This window comes from Staurois parvus, unplaced genomic scaffold, assembly GCF_062004578.1.
Source record: "Staurois parvus isolate SC_StPar_1 unplaced genomic scaffold, SC_StPar_1.0 ptg002308l, whole genome shotgun sequence".
Taxonomy (NCBI): Eukaryota; Metazoa; Chordata; class Amphibia; order Anura; family Ranidae; genus Staurois; species Staurois parvus.
The window spans coordinates 6648-31938 of record NW_028320104.1 but is presented as its reverse complement, the minus strand read 5'-3'; the positions used below and the strand labels follow the sequence as shown (position 1 = coordinate 31938).

The 25291-nt window shown below is 46.8% G+C and overlaps 1 protein-coding gene across 3 annotated transcripts in view; it reads left to right on the top strand.

Moving 5' to 3' along the window:
* Positions 1–23841, top strand: part of DFFB (DNA fragmentation factor subunit beta) — a 38368-nt gene extending 14527 nt beyond the window's left edge. For 2 of the 3 annotated variants that reach the window (XM_089665730.1, XM_089665731.1), the window contains exons 3-7: positions 4189–4368; positions 11826–11905; positions 13116–13286; positions 22682–22782; positions 23365–23841. In XM_089665730.1, the coding sequence (XP_089521856.1) occupies positions 4189–4368; positions 11826–11905; positions 13116–13286; positions 22682–22782; positions 23365–23599 (767 nt within the window). In that variant the 3' untranslated portion in view covers positions 23600–23841. The remainder of the gene's footprint in view (positions 1–4188; positions 4369–11825; positions 11906–13115; positions 13287–22681; positions 22783–23364) is intronic. The other variant, XM_089665732.1, reaches the window with a different exon arrangement.
* Positions 23842–25291: the final 1450 nt, after the last annotated feature.

Here is a 25291-nt window from a genome sequence, read left to right as displayed (position 1 = left end):
ACAGGGATCCCATATCTTTCACTACCATCAGCTGGTGACCTTCCTCATGACGTGTTATTCTTCAAAACCAATATCCCTTCCAGCGCACCTTTATAGAAACTCTACTACATCAGGATAATTATTCCATCTTGGCAACTTACTCTCATTAATCTCACACCAGTCTGCAAAGTACCATTTTACTCCTTTCAAGCCATGGACTCCTATTGTCAGAGCCTGGGTCCAAACCTGGGCCTTCTGCGGTGGTAGGCAATGTTTCTTCTTGCTGAACCACCTGGAATGCTGGAAGCTCCCTTGACAATTATTTGGATGATCCTACCTTGACCTTGTTTATCATGAACCTTGAACCCCTTGCTCCTCCCATGAACTTCCTGATATAAGCCATGTCTCTGCACTTCCTGTTTGCCAGATTATTGTGCTCTCCAGCCAGTATCGTGCTCCTTGTCATTTCTGCTGTTATCCATATTTTGCAATCACTTGTTATTGACCCTTGGCTTGTTCTCGACTACGCTTCTGCCCAATCCCAACCTACGACTGCTCCTTACCGACCTTGGCTTGTTCTCGACTACGCTTCTGCCCAATCCCAACCTACGACTGCTCCTTACCGACCTTGGCTTGTTCTCGACTACGCTTCTGCCCAATCCCAACCTATGACTGCTCCTTACCGACCTTGGCTTGTTCTCCACTATGCTTCTGCCCAATCCCAACCTACGACTGCTCCTTACCGACCTTGGCTTGTTCTCGACTATCCTTCTGCCCGATCCCAACCTACGACTGCTCCTTACCGACCTTGGCTTGTTCTCGACTACGCTTCTGCCCAATCCCAACCTACGACTGCTCCTTACCGACCTTGGCTTGTTCTCGACTACGCTTCTGCCCAATCCCAACCTGCGACTGCTCATTACCGACCTTGGCTTGTTTACTGACCACGCTTCCAATTGATCCTTACCTGGTTATACGCTACTGGACCTCTGCTTGCTCACCTCCTGGTGGGGTGATCCTGAGGACCGTGACCTGCTGCTAACACGCAGCCAAATCCATCTCCACCATTAGGAGCTCTGGTGAACACCGGCTGGTACTTAGACTCCCCACCTCGGGTGATCCCACTCCTCCGCCACGGTGACCTGCCTGGGTACCTATCCTGCTGGTTTCAGGTAAGCCTTTCCACTGCTATAGCAACCGGTCTTCGAGCCCGACCCCTGACCGTCACACCTATACTGTCTACTGATGATGCTCCGGACAAAATATTGTCGGGATACCGGAAAATCTCTTCACTCGTCCTCTGCAAAACATGGCGGGAAACTCAATTTAATATCAGCCACAGAGCTTACTATCCTTTTTCAGCGAACCCAGTGGTCACTCCCCGCCCTACATGTCCTTGGTGCGACCACACCCGACCTACTTTGTTTCATCGCCTTTAGGAATGTACCCAAGTTTCCACCTTTTGGGACCGAGTTCTTCGTTACATCAATCATCTGTATGACATCACTCTAACCAAAGACCCTATGCTCTGTCTCTTCAGTTATCAAGATCCCGCGATGTCATCAAGTCCAAATGCTCTTCCTCAGTGGATTCATATTTGTTTGTTAGTGTCTCGCAGATCACTCATGTAAGCTTGGATACAGCCCAACCCTCCACAGCTTAAAATGGTAATAAAGGCCCTAACTGCCCTATTTAATCTGGAGAAGCTAGACACCATTAACCTGAATTTTCAATCCACACATCACTTCATGTCTAGATGGCGGCACTTTATGGAACACTCCTTCACTCCTGCGGAACTGGCCACCCATATGGAACCTTTTCGATATTCGGTTTGGTATCTCAAAGCCCAATTTACCAATACGCTGGGTAAACTACGATTGCCTAACCCCTCTCGTAGCCCCACTCCTTGCCTCTATATTTCCCAGTCACGCGTAATGGAGCCCATGCTCCTGCTTATGTTTCATAGCCTTGATGACACTCTTTCTCAATTGGTTTTTATTTTTCGATAGAGATGTATTTGTTCAGAACTGCATAACCAAACTTCCGTTCCTAGGGAATTGCATTCATAATTTTTGTTTTATACTGATTTGTTGTGACATTGATGTCTAGTTGGATACTGCTTTTGTTCCCTTTACAGAAGTTGTATTGCCTTCTGTAATCGCCACTGTGATGTAAAAAAGAAAAAAAAATGTTTTATAGAGTTTTATGTCAAGGTATTTTTGTACCAAGCGTATAAAATTCAATAAATATTGTTTTAAAAAAAAATGAGGTTACACTCACAATAATATTGATAAAAGAGGCATGTGATTCTATACCAGAAACACTGCCACAGCATGCGTTCCACCGGCCACATGTGACGTCACCAGAAGTCCCCGTCTATCGCGTTTCACCCCTCCCACATGCTGTCCTTAGAAGCTGCGGGGACATTATATAGTGGGGATCGAAAGTTTGGGCTCCCCAGCTAAAAATTTGTATTAATGTGCATAAAGAAGCCAAGGAAAGATGGAAAAATCTCCAAAAGGCATCAAATTACAGATTAGACATTCTTATAATATGTCAACAAAAGTTAGATTTTATTTCCATCATTTACACTTTCAAAATAACAGAAAACAAAAAAATGGCGTCTGCAAAAGTTTGGGCCCCCTGCAGAATTTATAGTATGCACTGCCCCCTTTGCAAAGCTGAGACCTGCCAGTGTCATGGATTGTTCTCAATCATCGTCTGGGAAGACCAGGTGATGTCAATCTCAAAGGGTTTAAATGCCCCGACTCATCTGACCTTGCCCCAACAATCAGCACCATGGGTTCTTCTAAGCAGTTGTCTAGAAAACTGAAACTGAAAATAGTTGACGCTCACAAAGCTGGAGAAGGCTATAAGAAGATAGCAAAGCGTTTTCAGATGTCAATATCCTCTGTTCGGAATGTAATTAAGAAATGGCAGTCATCAGGAACAGTGGAAGTTAAAGCAAGATCTGGAAGACCAAGAAAAATATCAGACAGAACAGCTCGCAGGATTGTGAGAAAAACAATTCAAAACCCACGTTTGACGGCACGATCCCTCCAGAAAGATCTGGCAGACACTGGAGTTGTGGTCACTATTCCACTATAAAGAGATACTTGTACAAATATGGTCTTCATGGAAGAGTCATCAGAAGAAAACCTCTTCTACGTCCTCACCACAAAAATCATCGTTTGAACTTTGCAAATGAACATATAGACAAGCCTGATGCATTTTGGAAACAAGTTCTGTGGACCGATGAGGTTAAAATTGAACTTTTTGGCCGGAATGAGCAAAGGTATGTTTGGAGAAGAAGGGGCACAGAATTGAATGAAAAGAACCTCTGTCCAACTGTGAAGCATGGGGTTGGGTCAATCATGCTTTGGGATTGTGTTGCAGCCAGTGGCACAGGGAACATCTCACGAGTAGAAGGAAAAATGGATTCAATAAAATTTCAGCAAATTTTGGATGTTAACTTGATGCCATCTGTGAAAAAGCTGAAGTTAAAGAGAGGATGGCTTCTACAAATGGATAATGATCCTAAACACACCTGGAAATCCACGGGGGATTACATCAAGAGGCGTAAACTGAAGGTTTTGCCATGGCCTTCACAATCTCCTGACCAACATCATTGAAAATCTATGGATAGACCTTAAAAGAGCCGTGCGTGACAGACAGCCCAGAAATCTCAAAGAACTGGAAGACTTTTGTAAGGAAGAATGGGCAAAGATACCTCAAACAAGAATTGAAAGACTCTTGGCTGGCTACAAAAAGCGTTTACAAGCCGTGATACTTGCCAAAGGGGGCAGTACAAGATATGAACTCCGCAGGGGGCCCAAACTTTTGCAGATGCCATTTTTTTGTTTTCTGTTATTTTGAAAGTGTAAATGATGGAAATAAAATCTAACTTTTGTTGACATATTATAAGAATGTCTAATCTGTAATTTGATGCCTTTTGGAGATTTTTCCATCTTTCCTTGGCTTCTTTATGCACATGAATACAAATTTTTAGCTGGGGTGCCCAAACTTTCCATCCCCACTGTATATAATTTAGGGTTTTTACTATTGTATTGGTGAAGCCTGTAGAGTATCTTTTTACTCCTTTTTTTAATTTATTTTTTCTTTCTTTCCTGGACCCCAAGGCCCGAGTCTAATGGGAAATCTAGATTGTTCTTACAAATTTGCTTTTCTTTTCTCACATTGTTGTCACAGGCATTGATTGGTTGCTGAATTCGTTTTACACAAGTCTGGCCAATGTCCCTGAAGCTGCCCGGAAGCTTCTATTGGATGAACAGGCTCCCATGACTCAGAAGATACTGGTTGACTTTGTCCAAAACCTGAACGAAAATATCGTGGCAGAACGCCGTGAGGAAGACAAGACGTGGTTCGAAGGTTAGTCAATGCCTGCTGTGGCTGATCTGTGAAAGACTGAACTCATGTACAGTAGAACTAAATATATAGAGACCTATAGAGTCGTTCTTTTAATATATAAAGAATTTCCCCCTCTTACCTCTATAACTGGGTTCTGCACGAAAAAAAACCCCATACATGCCCAGTGATCCATTGGTGATCTGTAGGGATCTATTGCTACACACCCAGTTCTGGACCGGCATCTTCTTCTGATGTCATCAGGGGGCCGCCTGACTCTTCTGGGTTGGCGACACATCATTAGATGGCTGGCCTGACTCTTCTGGGTTGGTGACACATCATTAGAAGGCTGGCCTGACTCTTCTGGGTTGGCGACACATCATTAGATGGCTGGCCTGACTCTTCTGGGTTGGCGACACATCATTAGAAGGCTGGCCTGACTCTTCTGGGTTGGTGACACATCATTAGAAGGCTGGCCTGACTCTTCTGGGTTGGTGACACATCATTAGAAGGCTGGCCTGACTCTTCTGGGTTGGTGACACATCATTAGAAGGCTGGCCTGACTCTTCTGGGTTGGTGACACATCATTAGAAGGCTGGCCTGACTCTTCTGGGTTGGTGACACATCATTAGAAGGCTGGCCTGATGCTTCTGTGTTGGTGACACATCATTAGAAGGCTGGCCTGACTCTTCTGGGTTGGCGACACATCATTAGAAGGCTGGCCTGACTCTTCTGGGTTGGTGACACATCATTAGAAGGCTGGCCTGACTCTTCTGGGTTGGTGACACATCATTAGAAGGCTGGCCTGACTCTTCTGGGTTGGTGACACATCATTAGATGGCTGGCCTGATTCTTCTGGGTTGGTGACGCATCATTAGAAGGCTGGCCTGACTCTTCTGGGTTGGTGACGCATCATTAGAAGGCTGGCCTGACTCTTCTGGGTTGGCGACGCATCACTAGAAGGCTGGCCTGACTCTTCTGGGTTGGTGACGCATCATTGGAAGGCTGGCCTGATTCTTCTGGGTTGGTGACACATCATTAGAAGGCTGGCCTGACTCTTCTGGGTTGGTGACACATCATTAGAAGGCCGGCCTGACTCTTCTGGGTTGGCGACACATCATTAGAAGGCTGGCCTGATTCTTCTGGGTTGGTGACACATCATTAGAAGGCCGGCCTGACTCTTCTGGGTTGGCGACACATCATTAGAAGGCCGGCCTGACTCTTCTGGGTTGGCGACACATCATTAGAAGGCTGGCCTGACTCTTCTGGGTTGGTGACACATCATTAGATGGCTGGCCTGATTCTTCTGGGTTGGTGATGCATCATTAGAAGGCTGGCCTGACTCTTCTGGGTTGGTGACACATCATTAGAAGGCTGGCCTGACTCTTCTGGGTTGGTAACACATCATTAGATGGCTGGCCTGATTCTTCTGGGTTGGTGATGCATCATTAGAAGGCTGGCCTGACTCTTCTGGGTTGGTGACACATCATTAGAAGGCCGGCCTGACTCTTCTGGGTTGGCGACACATCATTAGAAGGCTGGCCTGATTCTTCTGGGTTGGTGACACATCATTAGAAGGCTGGCCTGACTCTTCTGGGTTGGTGACACATCATTAGAAGGCCGGCCTGACTCTTCTGGGTTGGCGACACATTATTAGAAGGCTGGCCTGACTCTTCTGGGTTGGTGACACATCATTAGAAGGCCGGCCTGACTCTTCTGGGTTGGCGACACATCATTAGAAGGCTGGCTGCAAAAAAAGGATGGGACCGGAGGCACCCCCAATGAGATGGCATGGCGCATGCACAGCAAAGTACCCGTCTGTCTCCTGGAATGTGTGACCTGGGTGTCCCAGGATGCTTTGTGACAGGGAAAATTGAATCTCGCCTAGGCAAAAAAACAGGAAGTGTGCATTTGTGTGCCCCCCCCCCCCAAAAAAAAATTAACAAAATATCTGATTTATGTGAGTGGAAGGGGGTAGGAGGGGAATGAGAGATAATGGGTGGGGGAGGGTGCAGGTCCTCTAAAGATGCAAGAGACACAAAGGGCCCTTTAAATATACCATACATTGACATCAATCCCTGCCCCCCAGGAGCTTACAATGTACAGCCCCTATACTATACATGCTAGGTCCAATTTAGACTGCAGCCAATTCAGCTACCAGAATGTCTTTAGAGTAAAGGAGGAAACTGGCGTACTCGGACCAAACTCATGCGAGCACAGGGAAGACATGCAAACTCCATGCAGATAGTGTCCTGGTTGGGATTTGAACAGAGTATTCTATTGCTTTGAGCGTAATACAGAATACCTAATTTCTACCTGACCACCACAAAGATACCCCCGGGATGTTCAGGGGTTATGAAGCACCCCTTATCACCAGGCCATTGCATCAGCCCCCCCCCCCCCCCGGGTGAAGAAGATGGGTGAGGCCTCTCCCTTATTACAGGCAGCATGTTCTCCCTCCTCTTGGCTGGGAGCTCCGTAAACCTGCATGCTGGAGCTCCCACAGTCTCTGCAGGATGGGGGGTGGTAAGGTTGGGGGCTGTGGCTGCCTCATTACAAGGCCACCTACCTCACAAGCTGGGCTGCTAGCACTGCAAGATTGTATGTCTGTGTGTCAATCCAGGACTGACGAAGAGATTCGTTATCAGCCCACAGAGCACTTCCATCAACTCAACTTCCACTGTAGTGGCATCTTCAGCTACCCCCTTATTACAGCGCCTTGTAAAAGCCCCCCTCCCCCCTGACATGTCCCCCATGTTGTCATGTTAAATCCCAAAACCGTCATTGTGTGTTATTGGGATTGGATGTGATGGACCGATACAACGTGGCACATAATTGTGAAGTGGAAGGAAAATGAGAAATGGTTTCCAACATTTGTGACCAATAAATCTGTGAGAAGTGTGGCGGCATTTGTATTCAGCCCCCTTTACTCTGATCTCCCTAACTAAAATCTAGTGGAACCAATTGCCTTCAGAAGTCAGCTGATTAGTACAAAGAGTCCCCCTGTGTGTCATGTGATCTCAGGATAAATCCAGCTGTTCTGTGAAGCCCTCAGAGGTTTGTTAGAGAACATTAGTGAACAAACAGCATCATGAAGGCCAAGGAACACACCAGACAGGTTAGGGATAAAGTTGTGGAGAAGTTTAAAGCAGGGTTAGGTTATAAATAAATCTCCCAAGCTTTGCCCATCTCACAGAGCACTGTGTTCAATCCATCATCCGAACATGGGAGGAGTACGGCACAACTGCCAACCTACCAAGACATGGCCGTCCACCTAAACTGACTGGCCGGGCAAGGAGAGCATTCATCAGAGAAGCAGCCAAGAGGCTCATGGGAACTGTGGAGGAGCTGCAGAGATCCACAGCTCAGGTGGGAGAATCTGTCCTCAGGACAACTATTAGTCGTCACTCCACAAATCTGACCTTTATGGAAGAGTGACAAGAAGAAGCCATTGTTGGAGGAAAGCCATCAGAAGTCCCGTTTGCAGTTGGTGAGAAGCCATGTGGGGGGGACAGCAAACATGTGGAAGAAGGGGCTCTGGTCAGAGGAGACCAACATGGGACTTTACGGCCTAAAAGCAAAACGCTATGTGTGGGGGAAAATTAACACTGCCCATCACTCTGAACACACCATCCCCACTGTGAAACATGGTGGTGGCAGCATCATATGGTGGGGAGGCTTTTCTTCAGCAGGGACAGGGAAGCTGGTCAGAGTTGATGGGAAGATGGATGGAGCCAAATACAGGGCAATCTTAGAAGAAAACCTGTTAGAGTCTGCAGAAGACTTGAGACCGGGGCGGAGGTTCCCCTTCCAGCAGGACAACGACCCGAAACATCCAGCCAGACCTACAATGGAATGGTTCAGATCAAAGCATCTTCATGTGTTAGAATGGACCAATCACAGTCCAGACCCAAATCCAATGGAGAATCTGTGGCCAGACCTGAAAATTGCTGTTCCCAGATGCCCTCCATCCAATCTGACAGCTTGAGGGATTCTGCAAAGAAGAACGGGCAGAAATGTCCCTCTCTAGATGTGCAAAGAGACATCCCCAAAAAGACTTGCAGCTGGAATGGCAGCCAAAGGGGGTCCTACAAAGTACTTACTCCGGGGGGCCGAATACAAATGCCGCCACACTTCTCATGGATTTATTGTCACAAATGTTGGAAACCATTTCTCATTTTCCTTCCACTTCACAATTATGTGCCATTTTGTGTCCATCACATCCAATCCCGATAGATACATTGTAACATGACAACATGGGGGGGATACATTGTAACATGACAACATGGGGGGGATACATTGTAACATGACAACATGGGGGGGATACATTGTAACATGACAACATGGGGGGAAATACATTGTAACATGACAACATGGGGGGGATACATTGTGACATGACAACATGGGGATACATTGTAACATGACAACATGGGGGGGGGATACATTGTAACATGACAACATGGGGGGGATACATTGTAACATGACAACATGGGGGGGGGAAATACATTGTAAAATGACAACATGGGGGGGGGGGGAATACATTGTAACATGACAACATGGGGGGGATACATTGTAACATGACAACATGGGGGGGATACATTGTAACATGACAACATGGGGGGGATACATTGTGACATGACAACATGGGGATACATTGTAACATGACAACATGGGGGGGATACATTGTGACATGACAACATGGGGATACATTGTAACATGACAACATGGGGGGGGGGATACATTGTAACATGACAACATGGGGGGGATACATTGTAACATGACAACAAGGGGGGGATACATTGTGACATGACAACATTGGGGGGATACATTGTAACATGACAACATGGGGGGGATACATTGTAACATGACAACATGGGGGGGATACATTGTAACATGACAACATGGGGGGAAATACATTGTAACATGACAACATGGGGGGGGATACATTGTAACATGACAACATGGGGGGGAATACATTGTAACATGACAACATGGGGGGGATACATTGTGACATGACAACATGGGGATACATTGTAACATGACAACATGGGGGGGATACATTGTAACATGACAACATGGGGGGGATACATTGTGACATGACAACATGGGGGGGATACATTGTAACATGACAACATGGGGGGGATACATTGTAACATGACAACATGGGGGGGATACATTGTAACATGACAACACGGGGGGGATACATTGTAACATGACAACATGGGGGGGATACATTGTAACATGACAACATGGGGGGGATACATTGTAACATGACAACATGGGGGGGGGATACATTGTAACATGACAACATGGGGGGGGGGATACATTGTAACATGACAACATGGGGGGGATACATTGTAACATGACAACACGGGGGGGATACATTGTAACATGACAACATGGGGGGGGATACATTGTAACATGACAACATGGGGGGGATACATTGTAACATGACAACATGGGGGGGATACATTGTGACATGACAACATGGGGGGGATACATTGTAACATGGGGGGGATACGTAGTAACATGACAACATGGGGGGGATACATTGTAACATGATAACATGGGGGGGGATACATTGTAACATGACAACATGGAGGGGATACATTGTGACATGACAACATGGGGGGGGGATACATTGTAACATGACAACATGGGGGACATTTCAGGGGGGAGGGGAATACATTGTAACATGACAACATGGGGGGGATACATTGTAACATGACAACATGGGGGGGGGATACATTGTAACATGACAACATGGGGGGGATACATTGTAACTTGACAACATGGGGGGGATGCATTGTAACATGACAACATGGGGGGGGATACATTGTAACATGACAACATGGGGGGGATACATTGTAACATGACAACATGGGGGGGAATACATTGTAACATGACAACATGGGGGGGTACATTGTAACATGACAACATGGGGGGGGATACATTGTAACATGACAACATGGGGGGGATACATTGTAACATGACAACATGGGGGGGGGGATACATTGTAACATGACAACATGGGGGGGGGGATACATTGTAACATGACAACATGGGGGGGGGATAAATTGTAACATGACAACACGGGGGGGATACATTGTAACATGACAACATGGGGGGGGGATACATTGTAACATGACAACATGGGGGGGGATACATTGTAACATGACAACATGGGGGGGATACATTGTAACATGACAACATGGGGGGGATACATTGTGACATGACAACATGGGGGGGATACATTGTAACATGGGGGGGATACGTAGTAACATGACAACATGGGGGGGATACATTGTAACATGATAACATGGGGGGGGATACATTGTAACATGACAACATGGAGGGGATACATTGTGACATGACAACATGGGGGGGGGGATACATTGTAACATGACAACATGGGGGACATTTCAGGGGGGAGGGGAATACATTGTAACATGACAACATGGGGGGGATACATTGTAACATGACAACATGGGGGGGGGGATACATTGTAACATGACAACATGGGGGGGGATACATTGTAACATGACAACATGGGGGGGTACATTGTAACATGACAACATGGGGGGGATACATTGTAACATGACAACATGGGGGGGAATACATTGTAACATGACAACATGGGGGGGTACATTGTAACATGACAACATGGGGGGGATACATTGTAACATGACAACATGGGGGACATTTCAGGGGGGAGGGGAATACATTGTAACATGACAACATGGGGGACATTTCAGGGGGGAGGGGGATACATTGTAACATGACAACATGGGGGACATTTCAGGGGGGAGGGGGATACATTGTAACATGACAACATGGGGGACATTTCAGGGGGGGGGGGGATACATTGTAACATGACAACATGGGGGACATTTCAGGGGGGGGGATACATTGTAACATGACAACATGGGGGGGGATACATTGTAACATGACAACATGGGGGACATTTCAGGGGGGGGGGGATACATTGTAACATGACAACATGGGGGACATTTCAGGGGGGAGGGGAATACATTGTAACATGACAACATGGGGGACATTTCAGGGGGGAGGAAAAACGTTTTCAAGGCATGCTAAATCTTTTCTGGGAGAAATGTGGGAGCTGCCATTCATGAAGTCCTTCAGAATATTAGCTGGCCGTCTTCAGGGGCGGACTGACAACTCATGGGGCCCCCGTGCAATAGGGGATCATGGGGCCCCTGTGTCCTTGCTCAAACTCAAAAAAGCCTATGAAAAAGGTACCAGGGGCATCTCATGGGGCCCCCTACTGACCCCGGGCCCTTGGGCAGTGCCCGAGTTTCCACATGGTCAGTCTCCCTGGCCGTCTTCAATATTTCACACATCCAGCCTGGAAAGTTGGAGACAAGTCAGATCTTACTGTGTATGTCCGATGATCTGCTTGTAATCCAGACGTGAAGCCACATAGGCGCCATGATGTGTATTTCTGTGTTTCTATCTGTCAGGCGTAGAATCTCGGTTCAAGAACAAGTCCAGTTACATGAAGTTCCGATGTGGGAGCCGGATCCGGACGTACATGAAAGAGGTAACTGTGTGTATGATAGAATGATCGCTCGGCACAGATATAGAAAATCGTTCAATGCAGAGTTCTGATCGATGTGCATTAAAAAAGAAATGTAAGATTTTGTCTTTTTCTTTTTTGTTTTGTAAAAAATGTTATCTACAAGTATTTCATAGTTACTATTTGAAAACAAAAGGTGGAATGGAACCCAAATCTTAACTATCAGACAAATTTGGGGGCCAGGTCACGCCATAGAGCGGTGCAGGAGAGTCGCATTCCATGTGCGTTTCCCGCACCGCGTTCAAACTGCCCCTGCGATTTGCATGTGGGGGCCAATTTAACAGCACCCCAAAAGCGGATCACAAAAGCGCATAGTGCTGCAGTACCATGCGGTCCGCCGTGGCGTGTTTTGTTTTTCAAATCTTCCACGTCTTAAATGAATGGGCTGCCAAATCGCACCCGGTGGTGCATTTAGGATTTGTGCTGCCCTAGGCAACACAAAAAGTGGCGCCCCCCCCCCGTGGAAAGAGCCTGACATTGACAAAGAGCACCCTTGCCCTCCACCTGATGCCTTCCACTACCCCCCATACACCATCCCCCATGGCGAGAGAAAGACAGTCACCTTCCTCCCCAGGAACGAGAGTGGGGCTGTGCATACGCCATCATGGAACCCGCAGCCTCTCTCAGAACCCACTTGGCCCCCATGCCTCGTGTGTCCCTTCTTCCGTCCCTTCTTCCAAGGGGCAGTGCTGCCCCCCCTGAAAAATGCTGCCCTAGGCAAATGCCTTGTTTGCCTTGTGGTAATTACACCCCTGATCACACCACATGGTAATGTGCAGGAATTGCACACGTCACACATCACGTGTTCCTGTGTGATTCCGCTGTGAACCGGCCCTTAGTTGTTGTATTCACCAGTTGCCGTCCAGCCCATAGCCAGATGGCGGTCGGGTGAACAGCTCGTCCCGTCGGGTGGACGTCATATGGCGTCCTTTCCGGAACGCGCATTCCGCATGCCCGCAGGGCCGCTCTGTGGTGCGATCTGTCATCGGCTGTGTACCTCGGACACGACCGATCTGTTTACCGGCCCCGTTGGCAGTACCATGTGACTTGCTGTGACCAATTGGTGAAGTAGCTGGGGGTGGTGTTGTGGATGGCTTTGCACGTTGTGGTTAGTATTTTGGGTTTTATACGTTGGAAGCCAATGCTCAGACTGTTTGCACTCCCTCCTCCCCAGGTCCAGAGTTCGGCAGCCTCCGTGGGCCCGGCTGCCAGGGAGGAATACAACAACCTCATAGGCGCCCTAAACAAGGAGCTGAAAACTGCCGAGTACAATGGATGTTACTTCGACAGGACAGAGCACAAGGCCAAACGCCTGTGTACTGAGGAGGGATGGTTCTCCTGCCAGGTAAGGCCGGTCAGAGAACGCAGGAAAGGACGTCTATGGTGCTTCATGGAAACATTTTATTTATGTCCGGGGCTAAGAAAGTATTTATCTGAATCGTACGGTACGGGACATTCATAAACCCTGAGCTACAGGCTGCTACCTTCAGGTGATTGGACACTGGCGGAACTTTTGGACACGCCCCCTATAATCCCAACCGACTCCTCAACACATCCTTTTTTGCTAGTGTCCTTAGGTGATGGATCTCATCTCCCTGATGGAGACGTGTTCTATGCTTACAGTGGGGATGGAAAGTTTGGGCACCCAGCTAAAAATGTGTATTAATGTGCATAAAGAAGCCGAGGAAAGATGGAAAAATCTCCAAAAGGCATCAAATTACAGATTAGACATTCTTATAATATGTCAACAAAAGTTAGATTTATTTCCATCATTTACACTTTCATAATAACAGAAAACATAATAATGGCGTCTGCAAAAGTTTGGGCCCCCTGCAGAATTGATAGCATGCACTGCCCCCTTTGCCAAGCTGAGACCTGCCAGTGTCATGGATTGTTCTCAGTCATCATCTGGGAAGACCAGGTGATGTCAATCTCAAAGGGTTTAAATGCCCCGACTCATCTGACCTTGCCCCAACAATCAGCACCATGGTTCTTCTAAGCAGTTGTCTAGAAAACTAAAACTGAAAATAGTTGACGCTCACAAAGCTGGAGAAGGCTATAAGAAGATAGCAAAGCGTTTTCACATGTCAATATCCTCTGTTCGGAATGTCATTAAGAAATGGCAGTCATCAGGAACAGTGGAAGTTAAAGCAAGATCTGGAAGACCAAGAAAAATATCAGACAGAACAGCTCGCAGGATTGTGAGAAAATCAATTCAAAACCCATGTTTGACTGCACAATCCCTCCAGAAAGATCTGGCAGACACTGGAGTTGTGGTCACTATTCCACTATAAAGAGATACTTGTACAAATATGGTCTTCATGGAAGAGTCATCAGAAGAAAACCTCTTCTACGTCCTCACCACAAAAATCATCGTTTGAACTTTGCAAATGAACATATAGACAAGCCTGATGCATTTTGGAAACAAGTTCTGTGGACCGATGAGGTTAAAATTGAACTTTTTGGCCGGAATGAGCAAAGGTACGTTTGGAGAAGAAGGGGCACAGAATTTAATGAAAAGAACCTCTGTCCAACTGTGAAGCATGGGGTTGGATCAATCATGCTTTGGGGTTGTGTTGCAGCCAGTGGCACAGGGAACATCTCACGAGTAGAAGGAAAAATGGATTCAATAAAATTTCAGCAAATTTTGGATGGTAACTTGATGCCATCTGTGAAAAAGCTGAAGTTAAAGAGAGGATGGCTTCTACAAATGGATAATGATCCTAAACACACCTGGAAATCCACGGGGGATTACATCAAGAGGCGTAAACTGAAGGTTTTGCCATGGCCTTCACAATCTCCTGACCTCAACATCATTGAAAATCTATGGATAGACCTTAAAAGAGCCGTGCGTGACAGACAGCCCAGAAATCTCAAAGAACTGGAAGACTTTTGTAAGGAAGAATGGGCAAAGATACCTCAAACAAGAATTGAAAGACTCTTGGCTGGCTACAAAAAGCGTTTACAAGCTGTGATACTTGCCAAAGGGGGCAGTACAAGATATCAACTCTGCAGGGGGCCCAAACTTTTGCAGACGCCATTTTTTTGTTTTCTGTTATCTTGAAAGTGTAAATGATGGAAATAAAATCTAACTTTTGTTGACATATTATAAGAATGTCTAATCTGTAATTTGATGCCTTTTGGAGATTTTTCCATCTTTCCTTGGCTTCTTTATGCACATTAATACAACTTTTTAGCTGGGGTGCCCAAACTTTCCATCCCCACTGTAACTCGTTTCTCTTCATTTTATTCCGGATTCTTTGATGAACTTTTTATTGCCTACTATAATGGCAGAAAACAGATCAATCCGAATCAAGGCAACCTCATTAATACCTTGGGAGCCGAACCCAGACTTCACACGGGTACTGGATCCTGGTTAGGAGTAGGTTACATAGTTACATAGTTAGTCTGGCTGAAAAAAGACAAAAGTCCATCCAGTTCAACCATACAAAAAAAAAAAAGTTATAATCCTCCAACCCCAGTGGATCCAGAGGAAGGCAAAAAACCCAGCAAAGCACGATCCAATCTCCTCCTGCAGGGAAACATTCCTCCCTGATCCCCCGAGAGGCAATCGGATATTCCCTGGATCACCTTTCCCTATAAATGTTATATCCAGTTATATTCTGTGTATCCAAGAAAGGATCCAGGACTTTCCTACAGCAATCCACTGAGCTGACCACAACCAACTCCTGAGGGAGTCTATTCCACATTCTCACAACTCTTACTGTGGTGGGGTGAGGAATGGGGGGGGGGGGGGTAAATTGAGTGAAAAAAAGATCAGCGGCTTCCATATTTGTCTTCACATTTCTTACCAGACGATAAAAATAGCTCAACAAGGATGTAGAGGTGAGGAGGATAAAGTGATTCATGTGAAGAAGTTCCAGGCGAGCGGCAGAAAGCAGCGACTCGGAGACCTTCCTTCAGCGGAAAATCCCTTCATATTTTTCGGTGAAGTGCCGGCTGGTGGTGCGCGGCGGCTGCTGACAACGTTTTTAACGCTCCGATAATTCTCTTTGCTCCAATGAAATGACGGTTTAATTTTTAACTTTTTCTAAACTAAGGTCAGTCAATGTCACATCCACCATTTGGTGACGTCTACGAGAGAGAATAAAAAAATTCAAAGTATCTTTTCTATAGCAGAGACACAGCAAGAGTGCGGTCAGCCGTGAGATTCTTCACAGTATTTCCATGAATGTTTGTAAAGGATTGGAAGGAATTGTGCGGCTTCCAAATTACGAGTCGCTGACCTGGAACAAGTGAGCAGCCAGCTAAGTATGAAAAGTCTTAGCGCTCTCCAAGGTCAGCGACTCGCTGGGTAGACATGGCGGGTTCATGGTGACCTCCCCGCAACTTCCACCTTTTAGAAACACATCAACAGTGACAACTCCAGCACTTCCCGAGAGGTCAAATCCAACGACAACCTCATGAAATCAGTCTTGTAATTGTACTTCAGTTTATCCATTCTTGTTAATCAGATACCCCGTCCAGGCTTGGTAAAAATACCTTTCCTCTTCTTCCCTCCTTCCTCTTCCTTCTTCCTCTCTCCCTCTTCTTCCTACCTCTGTCCTCCTACTTCTTCCTTCCTCCTTCCTTCTTCCTCTCTCCCTCTTCTTCCTACCTCTGTCCTCCTACTTCTTCCTTCCTCCTTCTTTTTACTTCTTCCTCCTTCCCTTCTTCCTCTCTCCCTCTTCTTCCTACCTCTGTCCTCCTCTACTTCTCCTTCCTTCCTCCTTCTTTTTACTTCTTCCTCCTTCCCTTCTTCCATCCTTCCTCTTCCTTCTTTCTTCCTCCCTTTTTCTTTCTTTCCTTCCTCTCTCTTTCCTTCTTTCTTTCTTCCTCCCTCCCGCCTTCTGTCTACTTCCCTCCTTCTTCATCCCTCTGTTCTATTTCTTCCTTCCTCCCTCCTTCTTCTTTTTACTTCTTCCTCCCTTCCTTTTTTCTTCCTCCATCCTTTTTTCTTCTCCCTCCTTCCTTTTACTTCTTCCCCAGTCCTTCATTTTACTTCTTCCTCCCTCTTTCCTTTTTCTTACTCCCTCCTTCCTTCCTCCCTTTTTTTCTTTCTTTCTATGCTCTCTCCTTCCTCTTTCTACCTCCCTTTTTTTCTACTTCCTTCTGCTTCCCTCCTTCCTCTTCCTTCTTTCTACTTCCCTCTGTTCTCTTCCTTCTGCCTTCCTCTTCCTCCCTCTGTCCTCCTACTTTTTCTTCCTTCCTTCCCTCCCTCCTTCCTTTTTTTCATCCTCCCTCCTTCCCTCTTTCTTCCTCCCTTCTTCCTTTTTTTCTTCCTCCCTCCTTTCTTTCCTCTATTCTTCCTCCCTCCTACCTTCTTTCCTTCTGCTCTCCTTCCTCTTCCTTCCCCCCTCCTTCCTTCTTTCTTCCTCCCCCCTACCTTCTTCTCCCCTTCCTCTTCCTACTTTCTTCCCCCCTCCTTCCTTCTTTCTTCCCCCCTCCTTCCTTCTCCCTCCTCTTTTCCTTTCTTGGGGTGGGTGGTGTGGGTGTTGGAGAAGACAGGGGGTAGTAAAAACATGTCTCAACTGTGGGGTTTTGCCACCCCTTCCCTAAACCGCAAATGTAAAAAGCCCTTACTGTCCTGAGCCCCCTATAAGGCTGCCTGCACTGCAGTGCACCCGCACCGTGGATGTAGTGTAGTGCAGTGCGCCTGCGGGTTAGCTGCGCTTTGCCATAGACTTCTATCATCATGCGGGTGGGGCGCACCTTGTGAAATCTCAGCAGAACTCCTGCATTCAGTTTGAGGTGGTGGGCCATATCAGAAGGCTCCAAGGGCCACAAGCTGACACTATGTAAGAATTTTTTTGTTTTTGAGCTTTGGGCCCCTAAAGCCCCATAAGGTTTTTTTCCTATTTATATTATTTTGGGATGATGGCCGAATCATTTCCTGACTGAACCTCTGACCACAATATGTTCTGGGTAGAAGAACCTTTCATGAGCTGCACCTCACTGAAGGTGTGAAGACCTTTGTTGTCCTGTTAGTGTTCAGTGACATCAATGCTCATTGGATCCTGATGAAGATAATTTTATGGTGAAACGCGTAGATCCATGACGATCATTTACATCTAGGAGCTTTGGCGCTATGACACCTTCAAGCCACAATGTGATGTATGTCACTTTTTGGGTGGAAAGCTGGGATTGATTTATCTTTTTTATAATTTTTTTTTTTCAATTTGTAAGAAAGTTTCTTTGTTTTTATTTTTGTTTGCAGTATTCCTTGTAAGGCGCGCTTAAAGTCCCATCACCCAAATCTCTCTCTGATCCCGTTTGTTAGGATTGGCAGGAGATACATATGTGTACACATTGCACCAAAAGGGATGGTGCCTGCTGGGAAATATACAGTTGCAAGAAAAAGTATGTGAACCCCTTGGGATTACGTGGAGTTTTGCATGAATTGGGCATAAAATGTCCTCTGAATGTCATCTAAGTCACAACAATAGAAGAACACAGTCTGCTGAACATAATACTACACAAACATTAGATGTTGCCATGGTTTAATTGCACATAACATGTAAACATTCACAGTGCAGGGAGGAAAAAGTATGTGAACCTTTGGACTTAATAACTGGTTGACCCTCCTTTGGCAGCAATAACCCCAACCAAACGTTTCCTGTAGTTGCAGATCAGACCTGCACAACGATCTGGAGTCATTTTGGACCACTCCTCTTCACAAAACTGTTTCAGTGTAGCAATATTCTTGGGATGTCTGGTGTGAATCGCTCTCTTAAGGTCATGCCACAGCATTTCAATGGGGTTGAGGTCAGGACTCTGACTGGGCCACTCCAGAAGGCGTATTCTGTGCTGTTGCAGCCATTGTTTTGTTGAATGACTTGTATGCTTTGGGTCATTGTCCTGTTGCATCACCCATCCTCTGCGGAGCTTCAGTTGGCGGACAGATGGTCGTACGTTTTCCTGCAAAATGTCTTGATAAACTCTGTAATTCATTTTCCCATCAATGACAACAATCCGTCCAGCCCTGAGGCAGCAAAGCAGCCCCAAACCATGATGCTCCCTCCGCCATGTTTCACAGTGGGGATGAGGTTTTGATGTTGGTGTGCTGTGCCTTTTTTTCTCCACACATAGTGTTGTGTGTTCTTCCCAAACAACTCAATCTTGGTTTCATCTGTCCACAGTATATTCTGCCAGTAGTGCTGTGGAACATCCAGGTGCTCTTTTGCAAACTTCAAACGTGCTGCAATCTTCTTTTTGGCCAGCAATGGCTTCCTCCGTGGTGTCCTCCCATGTACTCCATTCTTGTTTAATGTTTTCCTTATTGTAGATGTGTCAACAAAAATGTTAGCATGTGCCAGAGATTTCTGTAGGTCTTTAGCTGACACTCTGGGATTCTTCTTTACCTCATGCAGCATTCTGCGCTGTGCTCTTGCAGTCATTTTTACAGGACGACCACGCCTAGGGAGAGTAGCAACAGTGCTAAACTTTCTCCATTTGTAGACAGTCTGTCTTACCGTGGACACAGGAACATCAAGGCTTTTGGAGATACTTTTGTAACCCTTTCCAGCTTCATGCAAGTCAACAATTCTTGATCGTAGGTCTTCTGAGAGCTCTTTTCCGTGAGGCATGGTTCACATCAGACAGTGCTTCTTGAAACCAGTAAACCCAAAACAGGTGTGTGTTTTTTAAGGGCAGGACAGCTGTCAGCAACACATCCAATATCATCACACTGATTGGAGTCAAGGTTGGCTCACTCCTGGCTCCAATTAGCTCTGGGAGAAGTCATTAAGCTAGGGCCTCACATACTTTTTCCTCCCTGCACTGTGAATGTTTACATGTTATGTGCAATTACACCATGGCAACATCTAATGTTTGTGTAGTATTATGTTCAGCAGACTGTGTTCTTCTATTGTTGTGACTTAGATGACGTTCAGAGCACATTTTATGCCCAATTCATGCAAAACTCCACGGAATCCCAAGGGGTTCACATACTTTTTCTTGCAACTGTATGTGTTACTTGGATACACAGAATATAACTGGATATAACATTTATAGGGAAAGGTGATCCAGGGAATATCCGATTGCCTCTCGAGGGGTCAGGAAGGAATGTTTCCCCTGCAGGAGGAGATTGGATCGTGCTTTGCTGGACTTTTTTATGCCTTCCTCTGGATCAACTTTGTTAACCCCTTCCTGTCCGGCCCATGTATATAAACGGCCAGATGGTGGCAGTGCAGGGGCGGGTGGATGTTTATATACGGCCTTCCCGCCCCCTGCTTGTGCGCACTCCCTGGGAGCGCACAGCACCGCGATCCAGTGCCCACTGTATCCTCCGGACACAGTGGAACACCGATCATCGTACGTGACCTCTCTGCGAGGTCCTGATCATGTGATCACTGATTGGCCAATCAGTGATCACATGCAGAGTAGTAAGCAAGGTGTCACTTCTGACATCATTGCTTTCTACATGTGAAATCTGTGAATTATCACAGAGATCACATGGTACAGGGCTATTCACAACAGTCTTGTACCATGTGACAAGCTGTGACCAATCACAGCTCTCACAGTATTTTTCAATGGCTGCAGGAATGCAGCCAGAGAGAAGGAGAAAAAAAAAAAATCATCACCCCCCACAAGTAGTACAGTGTCACCAAAAAACATAATAATATAAAAAAATAAAATAAAAATGTAAAAAAAAGTTTTTTTGGGTTATTTTTTTTTTTTTTTTTTATTAAAAAGATAACGGAATACATTTTGGCCAAGATTTATGATGAAATATTTATTTGCAAAATTTTATAAGAAAAACACTTTTTTTTCAAAATGTTTGGACTTTTTCATTTACATAGGAAAAAAAAAAATCCCAGCGGTGAATAAATACCACCAAAATAAAAAATTCATAATGGTACAGTGTTGCATGACCGCGCAATTGTCATTCAAAGTGTGATAGCGCTGAAAGCTGAAAAATGGCCTTTACTGGAAGGGGGGGAAAGTGTCCGGACTGGAAGGGGGGGGAAAGTGTCCGGACTGGGAGGGGGGGAAAGTGTCCGGACTGGGAGGGGGAAAGTGTCCGGACTGGAAGGGGGGGAAAGTGTCCGGACTGGAAGGGGGGGAAGTGTCCGGACTGGAAGGGGGTGAAAGTGTCCGGACTGGAAGGGGGGGAAAGTGTCCGGACTGGAAGGGGGGGGAAAGTGTCCGGACTGGAAGGGGGTAAAGTGTCCGGACTGGGAGGGGGGGAAAGTGTCCGGACTGGAAGGGGGGGAAGTATCCGGACTGGAAGGGGGGGGAATTATCCGGACTGGAAGGGGGGGAAAGTGTCCGGACTGGAAGGGGGGAAAGTGTCCGGACTGGAAGGGGGGAAAGTGTCCCGACTGGAAGGGGGGGGGGGTAAGCGTCCGGACTGGAAGGGGGGGGGGAAGCGTCCGGACTGGAAGGGGGGGGGGAAGCGTCCGGACTGGAAGGGGGGGGGGAAGCGTCCGGACTGGAAGGGGGGGGGAAAGTGTCCGGACTGGAAGGGGGGGAAGCGTCCGGACTGGAAGGGGGGGGGGGAAGCGTCCGGACTGGAAGGGGGGGGAAGCGTCTGGACTGGAAGGGGGGGGGGAAGCGTCCGGACTGGAAGGGGGGGGGGGGAAGCGTCCGGACTAGAAGGGGGGGGAAGCGTCCGGACTGGAAGGGGGGGGGGGGGAAGCATCCGGACTGGAAGGGGGGGGGGAAGCGTCCGGACTGGAAGGGGGGGAAGCGTCCGGACTGGAAGGGGGGAAAGTGTCCGGACTGGAAGGGGGGGGGGGTAAGCATCCGGACTGGAAGGGGGGGGGAAGCGTCCGGACTGGAAGGGGGGGGGGAAAGTGTCCGGACTGGAAGGGGGGGAAGCGTCCGGACTGGAAGGGGGGGGGAAGCGTCCGGACTGGAAAGGGGGGGGGGGGAGCGTCCGGACTGGAAGGGGGGGGAAGCGTCCGGACTGGAAGGGGGGGGGGGGAAGCGTCCGGACTGGAAGGGGGGGGGGAAGCGTCCGGACTGGAAGGGGGGGGGAAGCGTCCGGACTGGAAGTGGTTAAGGGAGGAGAGTTAGCTGTCTGTCTAATCATACCTCAGTCCCGTGTAGTGAGGGCAGAACAGATGGGGATATCGAAGGTCAGAGATCTCCTCCCAAACATTTTCAAGCTTCTGCATAAAGACAAGAAAATCCTGAATTGTTTCGGTTGACTAATTGTAAGCTCAGTGGATTGCTGTAGGAAAGTCCTGGATCCTTTCTTGGATACACAGAATATAACTGGATATAACATTTATAGGGAAAGGTGATCCTGGGAATATCCGATTGCCTCTCGGGGGGTCAGGAAGGAATGTTTCCCCTGCAGGAGGAGATTGGATCGTGCTTTGCTGGGTTTTTTGCCTTCCTCTGGATCCGCTGTGGGTGGAGGATTATAACTTTTTTTTTTTTTAATGGTTGAACTGGATGGACTTTTGTCTTTTTTCAGCCAGACTAACTATGTACTTGGCACCGCCCCCAAAAGTGTCATTATTCTTTGTAGTTCACTAGAAACAATTTTTTTTATATTTTTGTGTTTTTTGGCTTTTAGGTTGAATAATAGGCACAGTAATGATTTCTGGTATTCTCGTTTTTTTTTTTCCTTTTCCAGACTTTTGACAGGAGGAGCTTGCTGAGATTGTGATCTCTTACTCAAAGCAATGCAGTCAGCAGTAGGGGATTGGCTGACCTCATCTGCTGTCTGGAGCTGATCTCTTTGTTGCGCCATGACGTGCTTCTGACTGTATTCATTGGTCGTTTTAGGGGGCTTTCGATGAGAAGGATTGCACTTCCCGGCACTCTATCAATCCATACAGCAACAGAGAAAGTAGGATTCTTTTCAGCACGTGGAACCTGGACCACCGGTAAAGTCATGTGTGTGTTTTTTGGTTGGGGGAGGGGGGATGTTTTTTGTTTAAATCTTTACCCATCCTGTGCACTGAACTTTTTTACAGCGGCTGTTTTTGGCTTTTGACTTTTTTTGTCTACAGCCAGTAAACCCCCCAGCATGTTCTCCTAGGTGTCCCATACACATAAAGACTGCAATCAACGTTTTTTTGGCAGGAAAAACTTAGGACTAGCGGGATCATAGAGGAGTTTTTTAGCTGTAAAAACGCTCTAACGCTAAAACGCGGTAAAACAACGCAAACTGGCATTTTTGGCTGCTTTTTTACCCAATCAGTGATCACATGCAGAGTAGTAAGCAGGATGTCACTTCTGACATCATTGCTTACTACGTGTGAAATCTGTCAATGATCACCGAGATCACATGGTACAGGGCCATTCACAACAGCCTTGTACCATGTGACAAGCTGTGACCAATCACAGCTCACTCAGTACTTCTCAGTGGCTGCAGGAATGTGTGTATATATATATATAATGTAAAAATATGTATAAATGTGTGAAACTCACGACTTTAGAATTCACATATTTTGGGATTACTTTAGGATTGAGAAGAGTCGGACGATCTTGCCCTGCTTGGTGGAAGCCGTGAAGGAAAGTGACGGGAGGCGGGTCAACCACCAATATTTTTTTGACCTTTTATTTACCATGAAGAACCTCAAACTGGTCCACATCGCCTGTCATAAGAAAACCGCGCACAGCCTGTCCTGTGATGGCTCCAAGGTTTACACCAATCAGAAAAGACCCCGAAATAAGAGAACTCGGAGCCAAGTGTCATGAAGGGATTAGGGGGCGATCTTCATTATTTGGGGGGGTTGTAATTTTTTTTTATACTTTTTTATCATGGCAGCTATTTAAAGAAGAACAAATTGACTTTTCAGCACTGACTGATATTACCTCATTGGTTTTATTACAAAGGATGTATTATTTTTTTTACCGCCATGAAATCTCCCGTGTATTGATTGATTATTGATCGATTGATTGAAAATATAAATGCAGCTTTTGTGTATCTCCAACATCTATGAACGCCTCCTGTTTATTCGTATGAAAGATTCGCTGCAGAATTCCGAAGCTTAACTCCAAGCAGACCCAAATATTTGCACTCTTTTCATGAATACATAACTATTTGTATTTTTTTTATTCCCTGGGATTTGTTCCGGTATCCGTCCCCCGCAGTCCCTGTCCATAGTTGGGGAGGTTGAATAGACATCCGTCCAGTTTTCCGTATCCCTGAACATTGCGCTCGCTAAGAAACATCTAAATTTTCTTAGAATTTATCTCCGCTGACACCGCCAGCTGTGGAAGGGAGGTCCACATCCTTACCGCTCTAACAGTAAAGAACCCCTAACATGGTTTAGGATTGCACCGCCTCTCACCCGACTTCATTGTTCGTCCGCATGTCTTCTTCAGAGACCGAAGATTAAATTGTTCCTCCCAATGATGGTCACCTTCAAAGATTTGTATAATCGCTATCATATCTCCTAAGTGTCTCTTCCCCATGGAGAATACGTTTAATGATTGTTGTCATCCCCCATAACTGAGCTCCTCCATCCCCCATAACTGAGCTCCTCCATTCCCCCATAACTGAGCTCCTCCATCCCCCATAACTGAGGTCTTTCATCCCCCATAACTGAGCTCCTCCATCCCCCATAACTTAGATCCTCCATCCCCCATAGTGGAGCTCTTTCTTCCCCCATAACTGAGCTCCTCCATCCCCCATAACTGAGGTCTTTCATCCCCCATAACTGAGGTCCTTCATCCCCCATAACTGAGATCCTCCATCCCCCATAACTGAGGTCTTTAATCCCCCATAACTGAGATCCTCCATCCCCCATAACTGAGGTCCTTCATCCCCCATAACTGAGATCCTCCATCCCCCATAGTGGAGCTCTTTCACCCTCCATAACTGAGCTCCTCCATCCCCCATAGCTGAGCTCTTCCACCCCCACCCCCCCCCCCCATACCTGAGCTCCTCCACCCCCCATAATTAAGGTCCTCCACCCCCCCATAACTGAGGTTCTTCATCACCCATAACTGATTCTCCTCCATCCCCCATAACTGAGCTTCTTCACTCCCCATAACTGAGGTTCTCCATCCCCCATAAATGAGCTCCTCCACCTCCCATTACTGAGGTTCCTCATCCCCCATAACTGAGCTCCTCCATATCTCAGTTCCTCCCTCCCCCATAACTGAAGTCCTCCATCCCTCATAACTGAGCTCCTCCACTCCCTATAGCGGAGTTCCTCCATTCCCATATAACTGAGCTCCTCCACCTCCCATTACTGAGGTTCCTCATCCCCCATAACTGAGCTCCTCCATATCTCATAGCTTAGCTCCTCCAACCCCCATAGCTTAGCTCCTCCAACCCCCATAGCTTAGCTCCTCCAACCCCCATAACTGAGCTCCTCCATTCCCCCATAACTGAAGTTCTCCATTCCCCCATAACTGAGGTTCTCCATCCCCCAAAACTGA